The sequence below is a fragment of the Cibotium barometz genome, chromosome 14 (genome assembly GCF_041138505.1).
Source record: "Cibotium barometz isolate CiBa-2024 chromosome 14, ASM4113850v1, whole genome shotgun sequence".
NCBI classification, from domain to species: domain Eukaryota; kingdom Viridiplantae; phylum Streptophyta; class Polypodiopsida; order Cyatheales; family Cibotiaceae; genus Cibotium; species Cibotium barometz.
The window spans coordinates 45802183-45812937 of record NC_141059.1 but is presented as its reverse complement, the minus strand read 5'-3'; the positions used below and the strand labels follow the sequence as shown (position 1 = coordinate 45812937).

At 44.6% G+C, this 10755-nt stretch overlaps 1 protein-coding gene across 2 annotated transcripts; it reads right to left on the bottom strand.

The window, feature by feature from the left end:
* Positions 1 to 3481: 3481 nt before the first annotated feature.
* On the bottom strand, positions 3482 to 9629 carry LOC147632082 (uncharacterized). 2 transcript variants are annotated; one of them, XR_015267416.1, is made up of 2 exons: positions 9212 to 9629; positions 3482 to 5034 (listed from the first exon to the last, which is right to left on the bottom strand). XR_015267416.1 is itself a non-coding variant. In XM_086808653.1 (2 exons), exons 1-2 carry the CDS (start codon positions 9499 to 9501, stop codon positions 4765 to 4767), a joined length of 441 nt encoding a protein of 146 aa, XP_086664779.1. In that variant the 5' UTR covers positions 9502 to 9629; the 3' UTR covers positions 3482 to 4764. The 2 variants fall into 2 exon arrangements, 1 of the variants encoding a protein (XP_086664779.1); XM_086808653.1 differs by having other exon boundaries at positions 9331 to 9629.
* Positions 9630 to 10755: the final 1126 nt, after the last annotated feature.

Sequence of the window (10755 nt, the reverse complement as noted above, 5' to 3'; positions counted from 1 at the left end):
GTATTGGTGGATCTGTTCCTTTGGTTAGCACACATCAAAGTGGGTTTGTTTGGAGAGGTCTACGTTCAAGAGATACTAGTAGCAAAGAATCCATGGAAGATTCCTACAGCGAGTGGAAGAGAGAGTTTTGAACTTCCAGACAATATCTATGGCTTGTTGAACATTGCAAAAGGGTTATTTGGGATGCAACTAGATGCGGAACAAGAGGCTCACTCTACCATCGGCGAGGGTCATACAATGAGAAACATTTTGAGGTATTGAAAGAAGTCCTAGACCAAGGGTTCCCTCGTGCCACGAGGGCCCCCACTTTGTCTGCCACCCTCTCAGCCACCACCGATGTCTTGGTCCATGTTTGAAGATGGCCTTGTCCCCCATGGCGATGAGTTAGAACTACGTGATTGGTTCCAAGCGGCACAAGGCCTAACATCCTACATGGACATCACCAAGTGACTCCACCAACTCTCAATTAGAGAATTATGAGGCAGTAGGTCTAGGGAATCCTATCACGAATCAAAACTCTCTCAAATAAGGTCGGAAAGCACCCAACCAAGGGCTCAACCAATCTCCCAATGCCCCAACATAAAGAATATACATAAGTTCCCTTAGAAGAACCTACCATCCCCTTGGTGATGTCCTAAGTATTTGAGTGAGCCGACTCACCCAACCCCCAACCTCCATCCGTCGAGCCTCTACTCCGCCATAGTGGTAATGGTGGTGGGCCATGGCAATATGGAGTTTGGGTAGTAACACCATCTATCAACACGCTGATGTGCTTGCCATCTCACACTACTCAGCACCTTCACAACATTTACCAGGCCCTCACCCACTTGGCAAGCGTCAGCTCAGCGCCTCGCCATTCACTCCTTGCTCATTGTTAACTCTTTTTGTACATCTGAAGTCTCCACCTCTAGCCTAGGATTAATTCACATTATGTATGATTGTGGACCCAATGACGTATCAAAAGCTAGCCATAAGCCTTGTGTATGTATCAATAGAGTCCACATAGAAACTTGGGAAGTACATAGAAATCGATGCCATCTATCATCATTAATGCACATTTGGATTTTCGATCTCACATTCAAATAATCAACTTGACCATCATCCAATCTCAATCGTCAATCCCAGCTTAAGAATCCAAACATCATGTCCCATTAAGTGGGCGAGACGAGACCGTCTCAAAAATCCAATATAACTGAAGAATCCATGTCCCAAAGAAATCGGTGAGACTAAATAAGTCTCCATAATACCAATATCAAAATCATGTTCCAAAATAAATGGGCAAGAATTCCATGGAAGATATGCTACACACAGGCACAAGAGCCAATTGTGTCTCAATCACCAATATCAATGAGATAATCATATACCAATGAAAATCACGAACATGTGCTAAGACACTTAAATAAGTGCCATGCACAAGAAACTAGTGCCTCGCACAGAAACATGTGCTATGCACACAAACTGGTGCCATTCAAGAGGACAAACCATGGTGACATAACAGCTGGTTCTCCATAGTTCGGGCAATCCTTTCTCCCAATGCCAATAGTTCCCATGTTCTCCCATACAATCCCAACTCTGATCAACAAGCATGGTGTGGAAACAATGAAACACTCACTCCACAATCGCAACATGAATCCACGTGTATGGTGGAGTGTTCATTGAATTGCCCTCTCACAATCCCAACATGAATCCACATGCATGGTGAGATGAACAATGAACCTCTTGGCCTCTATATGGGGAGACAGTGATTCTAATATGGCATAAAGATAAATAAATCCATGTCCCAAATAAATGGGCGAGACAAAACAGTCCCATAAGTCCAGATATCATAATCATGTCCCAAGTAAATGGGCGAGACAAAATAAGTCTCCTGCCAACAAGGCATCAGTCCACATGACCCTGGACATAGACATAAGTTCCGTGCCAACCAGGCGTCATGTCCACTTTACCACTTGCACTCCGTGTTGGTACTCTGACCGCACACCTTGGATGAGAGGTGGGCTCAAGTAACAAGATAAAACAATCACTAGCAAGCATAGATAGCCTGGTGTTCCATAAGCATTTCTGCTACACATAGTTTATAGGCATTTCGGCCACCAATAGTTTGTAGGTATTTCCGCCACCAACTCACAGCACGTAGAACAAGAGAACACTACACATGGCATGTGCTCAACACTACCCTCTGAAGTGCCCATGTTCCCTTCCATCTGCTCTCTATTGTTTCACCCACTCTTCAAGAGAGCATGTAGGACAAGAGAACACTACACAAGGTATGTGAACCATGAGTTCCATAAGTCCAATGCATCCCAAATAAAGGGAGCCAAAAAGAATAATCCATAAACCTGAGGATAGATCCAAATCTCTATAAAAGAAGTCCAGGAATCCATAGCCTTAACACATCCATCATCACTTTGCATAAAACATAAAAGCTAGACAAAACATATCCACAAATGCTGAAAATGGATCTTGCACATGTGACACCACACAGAGACCGGAATGGGCCGACCCCCCCCCTTGGAGTATTTTACTACCCAAGGAGATTAATATCATGTACAAGCTTTGAGAGCCTTACTCTCCCCACGGGAGATGCCGGATTATCCATATACAAATGCCATAACACAGCCCAACACGAGACTACCAAGCCGAAACATACGCTGTAGAAATGCCGAGTCAACAACATAATCCATATACTTCTGTGTTGGTACGGATTCTTCCCCAAAAACCACGGGTCTTCATGCAATAGAGCTGGTACAGCAAGTACAACTCTCCATTCAACCAATACAGCAGGTACAATGGCTCGTACAACCGATACAATGGCTGGTACAACAAGTACATTGGTTGGTACAATCGATACGGTGCCTAGTATAGCAAGTACAACAAGTACAAATACTAGTACAACATGTACAGTGACTAGTGCAGTAGGTACATTGGCTGGTACAACAAGTACAAACGCGGATACAATGGGTGGTACAGCAAATACAAGGATTGGTACAACCAATACAATGGCTAGTACAACAGGTACAAAGACTGGTACAACAAGTACAATGGCTAGAAATCATAATAAATGATTAAATACCCTTGCCTTCAGTATTTCTTCGCGATGGAAGCCTCCAAAACAGTCCCCAACAGTCGGTATTCTTCATGGACAGCCTTCAAGAGAGAGAGAAAGAGAATAGCCATCATTACCGCAGCCTGTAACGGTGGTAGAGGCTAGTGTGCAACAAGAGAGCCTCTATTAATGAAGAGAGAGGACTCCAATTTATAGATTTGGACCTCCATGAGCTAAAATGACAAGAGAAGGCTTTAGTGACAAGTGGAGAGCCACACAATAGCTGAAGTGACAAGTGTGAGACCACTTGTCTCACTTTGATCCACTTTTTGACAAGTGTCAAGCCACTTGTCTCACTTTGGTCCACTATGTCCCAATCTAAGAGATGGGGTCCTTCCATAAACTTTATCTCTAAAAATATCCCAACTGGTAGATATTCTGTCATAGGCACTTTGCCAACTCTTGATATGTGCTCAATTCCAGATGTAATGACGCGAACAGAATTTCCATCAAAGTCGGTCCAAAAATAGCAACTCTCTTAAGTTTTAGGAGTGTGGTCCTTTGTATTCTAGGATAATCCCTCGTTTCCAAAGCTTGTACTTTTCAAATATTTAGACATCCTAGAGTCCACCAGACCCCTTTCATATTGGGAAATGTCCAGGCTGGTGACATCACACGAGCGAGAAAAAATTTCTAGTTTCTTGCTAAATCTTTGCACTTGAAGTAGGCTCTGATACCACTGTAACATGGGAAAGCTTCGGGGGAGATCCGTAACTTCAATGCTCAAAACTCAACACACGTTTCACGACGAGAATAACGCACAAACTCAATATAGATGTACAAAAAAATAGAGAGAAAGAGAGAGAGAGAGAGAGAGAGAGAGAGAGAGAAGACACAATATTAAGTCTCGCATACTCTTTGTAGAGCCCCCACTACGGATGGTGTATTTGCTTTTATTAGAATGATGCAAAATCTAAATAAAAGACTGAACCTGAACCTTCTTGGCTGAGATAGATCTTTGGCCTTGACCTTCAATCCTTCACCCTTGCATTAGCTTCTCCATTGGCTGACCTGGCCCTTGAGTAGCTTTAGCAGCTTGTGAATTATGAGATGAATTGGACTGAATGATGGCTTGGGTATTTATACTCCTTCATGATGATGATCGGTTGGTTTATTGGGGATCGATTTACTGAAAAAGACCCACGACCTGTTTTAATAAGCATTAAATGCTTATTTTGCCCACATGTTCACACTACTGCTGCCCTGGCCACCTTGTGGGCTGTTCCAGAGGGAGACTCAAAGTGTGGACTGGCACTACTTCATGTGCAGGACAATGCACACCTAACCTTGGACGCATGTGTAGGACAATGCACACCTGACCTCAGACGCATGGAGTGGAACCCTGGCTAACTCATCCTGGACTGGGCTCACATGGGACTACTTTTCCACCCCAGGTCCTGCACCTTCTTGTTCAAATATGTCTACGTGGCATCCATGTGGGGGATGCACGTGACAACATGCTTCAGACAATTTGTTTCTATGGCTAAAATGTGTGTGCATATAAAGGTGGTATCCTTCATTCAGATCGGATGGAAAAGTATATGTCAAAGGAGTCTCATGCATACATGGATGAAAGAGGCATAAAACATTAATGCATAGTGTCTTACTACACCTCAACAAAATGATACGAGGGCTAGGTAATCCAAAAGACAGCTAGTTTAGAGGGAGTCCCTGAGCAAATATAGGGAGCACAGTTGGTCTTCCAGTTCTTTATCCTTGGCTAGGAGCTTCTGGAGGACTTTATGAGCTTCCTCCACTTGGTATTTGATGTTTACATGCATAACATCTTTGAGATACTGCTTTTCAGCTGCCTTGATCTTCCTTCGCATAGTAGAACAGGCTCTACTCTCTGCGTCTCTTTTCTGGGCATCCTTTTCTTCCCGCTCTTTCTCCTTCTCCTCTTTGAGCTGTTTGTGAACAGTTAGTGCCTGCACCATCAAACTAGAGATTAGTCCTGGTACAGAGAGTATGCACTTATTGCTAAAGATCTTGGTGTTTCTCTGTATCCAAACAGTCCAGAGGAACTCAGACCTCGGTTTGTTCCATAGTGGCGAGGAACATCCGATGCTATCACCAAGGAGTACTTGTTGTTGCCAACTCAGTTCAGTATTCCATATAGGGTTATGCAGAATGATCATTGCATCTTTGTTGGCTGGGCAAATCATGAAGAGATGGGTTATGCTTTCCTCACTTCCAAAGCATCTTAGGCACATAGCTTCTCCAAATCCCAGGGAGTGAGCCTTTTGTTGAGTCCACACTGCTTTGTGTAGGATCATCCAAATCAGGAAGGAATTCTTGGGTTCCAGCTCGGCACTCTAGATGGTACTAAACTTAAAGTACCAGTCTTCTATCCAACAGCACCCCCCATCTTGCATTTAGTTTTACATGTACAGGGGGTGCTCTGTCTAATTGGGCAATAGGGAGCAGGGGTTTTCCCTTCTTCCAGGTCACCACAGTTGGAGTGAGTCCCTAATCTACATGCATGGTCCACAATTTATTGTTATCCCATAACTCAATCCTAGACAGTAATAGGTTAATACCTTCCCTGTGTATATGGTATATCTCCTGGAGCTCTAAGGGAGTGAACCATCTAGCTTGCTGAGTATGCCACAGATCCCTTCATGTTGACAAACCTTTTTTTGAGAGAGAGTGGGCCAGCCTGTAGTTATCTTTAATCTGCTCCATTGGGAGAAAGGGCCACCATATTGAGTCTGTTTTGTATACTCCCACAGCTTTTGTGATATCTAGATTGGGCTTCAGGTTCACCTTGACTGTGTTCCAAGCCCTCCAGAAGCTCTTCACGAGCTGAGAGCCCACTGCTTTTATGGGGTATTTACTGAAGAGCAGGGTGGTACTGGGGAGATTCCTCCATCTGAGCATGTTCTGCAGGGAGAAGTTTTTTAAGTCCCTCAGGATGAGATAAGCCCAGTCCTCCTCAGGGGACATCCAACTTCTGATAACCCATTTGGCAGCCATTCTGTCTGCCAAATCCACTATATTCATAATACCCAATCCCCCTTTCCTTTTGGGAAGAGTGTAGATCTCCCACCTAACTTTGGGAATTTTACTCGAGGGGGTCACTAGCTCATAAACAATTCCTACACATAGAGTTAAGTTCACCTAGGGCTTTTTGGGAGGGCCTCCAACAGGAGAAAAAGTAAATTGTAGCAGGTTTAATTAAGGTGTTCAGGACTATCACCCTGCCAGCCATGGAGAGCTGGCAATTTCTCCACCTGTTAAATTTACTCTCTAGTCTTTCCTTGATCCAGTCCCATTTTCAACCCAAATCCCATAAGGATGCCTAGGAGCCTAAAGATCCTACCAGAAGGTATTTCTTTACACCCCTGCTGTGCTGCAGAATCCTCCCTGGAGGAGGGGCATTTATGGTTTAGATACCAGTTTTTTCATGGTTAATAGTTGAGCCAAATGCTATACAGAATGTACTGAGGCAATTCCAAAATGCTCTAACTAAGCCTTCTTCATTCTCGAGTCAGCAAACTGCTGCAGACACATCTAACTATGTCTATCAGGAAGCACAATCCCTTTCAGTTCACCTGAGTTCATCTGTTGTTGCACAAGCCACCCTAGACCATCAGCTGCAATGGCATAGAGCAAAGGGGCAAGTGGGCATCCCTGCCTGATGGACCTTCTTAGAGTAAAAGCCTCTGAAAGTTTCACATTAACATTGACCCTGGCCTTAGCATTTCCAAATAATGTGGCCACACAGCATGAATAAATCTGGAGCCCAATCCCAAGTTTGCTAGAGATCTAAGAACAAAGTCCCATTCTAGCCTGTCATATGCCTTGTCAAAGTCAAATTTGAAGAATAAGAAGTCCTAATGGGACTTTTCAGCATACTCCATGCCCTCCCACAAGGCTATAATGGCATCTAAAATGAATCTTCCCTTCACAAATCCCTTCTGCTCCTCCTTGATCCACTGTTTCAAAGGCTATGGCCTTGGCAAACACCTTATATACAGTACACAGCATTGTGATGGGCCTCCAGTTAGCTAGAGTGTCTTTGTCTCCCCTCTTGTGAATCAGTTTGATTACACCTTCATTAAGAGATTTGGGAAGAGCACCATATGCAAGAGACTCCTACCATACCTGTACCAAGGGGGAAAGCAAAACAACTTTGAATCTATGGAAGAATTCAACTGGCAGTCCATCCAGCCCTAGACTCTCCCTTGTTTTTAAGGCTGTCTATTACAATAGATAGTTCTAATTCAGATAGGTCTACCTCTAGCTGTATACGGAGGGAAGGGGGGACGGTCCTCTGCCTTGCCTGAGAGACCATGTTCATACATTCTTCTAGCGAGTGTGCAGTGGTGGGGGGGAGAACATTTTGGAAAAGTGTTTATGGGCTACTTTCAGGTTCTCCTCTTGTGAAACTACATGCACACCGTGTTCATTTAGAAGCATTGGAATCTCCTCATTTGCAGTCTTTTTTTCAGCACTTGGCACATCTCCTTTGAGGGTCTATCAATCTTGCCTGCTCACCAGTCTCTGAAAAAGATTTTGAGGTGTGCACAGCTAATTGCTTCCTCTTTCCTTAGGCTCTCTTTTACAGAGAGGACCTGAGGTTGAAGCTATGTTTTCCCTATATCCACCTCCTTTTCTAGGGTCTGGAGAAGCCTGTACTTAGCTTCCCTTCTTGCCAGTCTAATTTGAGTTATTTTTTTCCTTGTCTGGACCAAAAAGATCTTAGTTTCCCTCACCGCTAGGGACCACTTCCTGGCAGGGGAGCCCCTCATTCCAAAGTTTCTGTCCCAGATGGCCTTGATTTCATCCTATACTGAAGGGAGCTCAAAAAGCTGAGGGGGGGTCAGTGTGGAACCAAGACGTCCTCACTTTAGAGCCCCCTCTATCCAAGCTGATGAGGACAGGCTGATGGTGGTCAGACAAAGCCAGACTTTTAAGTACAATACATTTCACCCTGATGTACTTGTTACAAATGGTGATTTTGCAAGGTAGCATCTATCAAGCCTGGCTTTCCTTAATTCTTCTCCCGTTCTCCCATTTGACCAAGTGAACTCCTTGGAAGTGCAGGGTTCAAAAAGGTCATGATGTTGTAGCACATTCTCCCAGCATCTCTTTTCTCTGCCTTGCAAGGCAGAGACCAAGGCCCCTTATCTATCAGAAAGATGCTCCACCATATTAAAGTCTCCTGCCACAATAATTGGGCGCTGGACCCCTACCAATGACTCCCAAAGCATGGGTCTAGAGGTAGCAGGGCCTGCAGCCTACAGTGAGACAATAGTCATGGGCTCGTCACCCTGCATAGTAGCAGCCACCCATCTGTTCGCAGGGGCTAGTACGGGTGTGAGATATCCTTGGTCTCCATCTCTCAGGATTCCTAGAGCACTTCCAGCACTGCCTTGTGAGTGAGCAGTGGTTAGCCAGATATGCTTCGTGGATATATTAGTAAGCCATGTCATCAGCACCTGTCCTGTGACTTTGGAGACATATAAAATCTGGTGAGAGGTTTGCTTCATACATCCATTGCTTAGTGGTGGCTGATCTAGCGGGATCAGTGAGCCCTTTGGTATTTAGGGTTAGAACTTTTATGAAGAACCCTTATTTATCATACCGTGTGTAGCAAGGGTCAAAGGTGGCTTCTTGTTCCTTGCCTTTTTCTTAAGTCTCTGAAAACCCTTAGGTAGAGACTCCTCCTCAGCTTGAGAGCTAGCAGCTCTTGCAACAGGGACATTGACTATGGGAGGGGAGTTTTCCTTTTGAGAATTCTCCACCCCATCCATTCTGTCCACCTTGTCTGCCAACGACTATAACCTAATACCCTACCAAGAGGTGCCACCAATCTACTTAGCAGGGGCTATAGATAGAAGGGAAGGTCTACCCAGACAGGGAGCATGCTAGGCTTAGCATCCTTGGGAGAAAAATGGGGGAACCACTTGAAGAGCACCATAGGTGCATTTCTTATGATCCATTATTGGGTAGTTACCTCTTCAAACCCCCTGGAAATCCATTCCTTGCGTATCCAAGCCTTTAGGGTTTCTGCGGGTGGCCTAGGGCGGGCTCGACCTTGGTAATGTGTTTTCAAATCTCTCACCACATTTTCGGGAATAGAGACAGAGAGTATGCTACCTTGTTTGCGGTTCTCTCGAGTTGCTTCACAAGAGTTTTTGTTGTCTCCACCTCCACTTTTATCTCCAATTTCACATCCTGGAAGAGAGTCCTTTGCCATCAGTATTTTCAGAGCGTACCTTGTCCAGCAGCAAGTGACTGCAAGAGGTTCCCCTTTTCCAAGATTCCATGTTGGAGTCTGCTATGCTGATGTTGTGGAAAAGGGCTTGATGCCTGCTGTGGCAGACCTGGTGGGAGGGGGTCCAGGCCTTGTCCCCACATTGGGTTGAGAAAGGGGACCCTCTCGTCATGGCTGTGCTCCTGCAGAGAAGACCTGCTCACCATGGCCTGTGCAGAGGCCTTTTCCATACTGTATTCTCTCCTGCGCGTGAAAGACAGCTTACGCGGACCTAACAGATCCTACATCTCCTGTTCTTGGTTGTTGTATTGGCGCGTATAGGTTTGGAAATACGTACGAGGTACCCTATTAGGGCTGGCGCATGTGGACAGAGAGAAAATGGGGATTGTTTGAGCCATCTAGGGTTATATTTTTTTTTAACATCCAATTTATATTTTTTTTACACAACCAGGCTATGAAACAACCTGCTATGCTATATTTTTAAACAACTAGCTATTCTATAATTTATTATTTAAAAAAAACATGGGACTGACCGCTGTTATATTAAAAAAGAAAAGGGGGGACAGCTTTTAGAGCACAACTGTTTTTAATCCATAAAAGGGAAGGCCTTAGGCCCATTACACATCGCCATACCCCTGCCTGCCCATGCTGATGTGGTGGGGGTATCCACCGCCCATAATTCATGGGCAGGCAATCTGCCCCGCCCAATCCCCTGCCCATACATGGGCGGTGGGGTATGTGTAACGGGCCTTACCTCCCTTGTACTTAGCCCATTATGATCTTGAGTGAAGGTAGCCGTAACAAAATGAATCGAGGATTCGCACAACTAGATTTTCATCTCTCATACATGGAGTATAGCTGGGTCACCTTGTTTTGCATGCATTTTGAAGGTAGCCGTTACAAAATTAATCAAGGATTCGCACAACTAGATATACATGGAGTACAGGTGGATTACATTGTTTTGCATGCATTTCTCTAGTTTCTCACATGAGACTTGTGTTTTTTCCCTGGCATTTTTTTATTTTCAAAATTGATCACATCGGTACCTTGTAGCAGTAGCCTTTGTTCCTTTCTATTTCTTTGTTTACCTAACTCCACTTTGTTGATGATTTGACCATGGGGGGAAGATTGTCCTCAAGGGTCATGGGAACGTGTGGTGTAGCAAGAGGTGGTTGAGGGGGTTGGGAAAGCTTACTTTGAGGAGTAAATGGCTCAACTATGAGCAGAGTTCTTGAGAAGAGATCCAACTTTAGGAGGATCATATATGCTAGAGGAACAACTTTGGTACGTTGGTTCCTTGATATGTGGCTTTGTGGATAAAAACAGGTATGTGTCCACTGACCCTCTTAAGCCCTCAAAACACTCAAACCCCACCAGGACTCATCTCCCTAAACTCACAGTTGATAGCTGCTGACGGTCTTCTGAC

Bases quoted from the DNA above. Each gene is read 5' to 3' on its own strand.
- LOC147632082 (XM_086808653.1), bottom strand. From the start codon at position 9,501: ATGACGAGAGGGTCCCCTTTCTCAACCCAATGTGGGGACAAGGCCTGG. The intron at 5,035-9,330 runs GTACGCTCTGAA...TTGATGGTGCAG, and splicing joins GTCACTTGCTGCTGGACAAG to GCACTAACTGTTCACAAACA.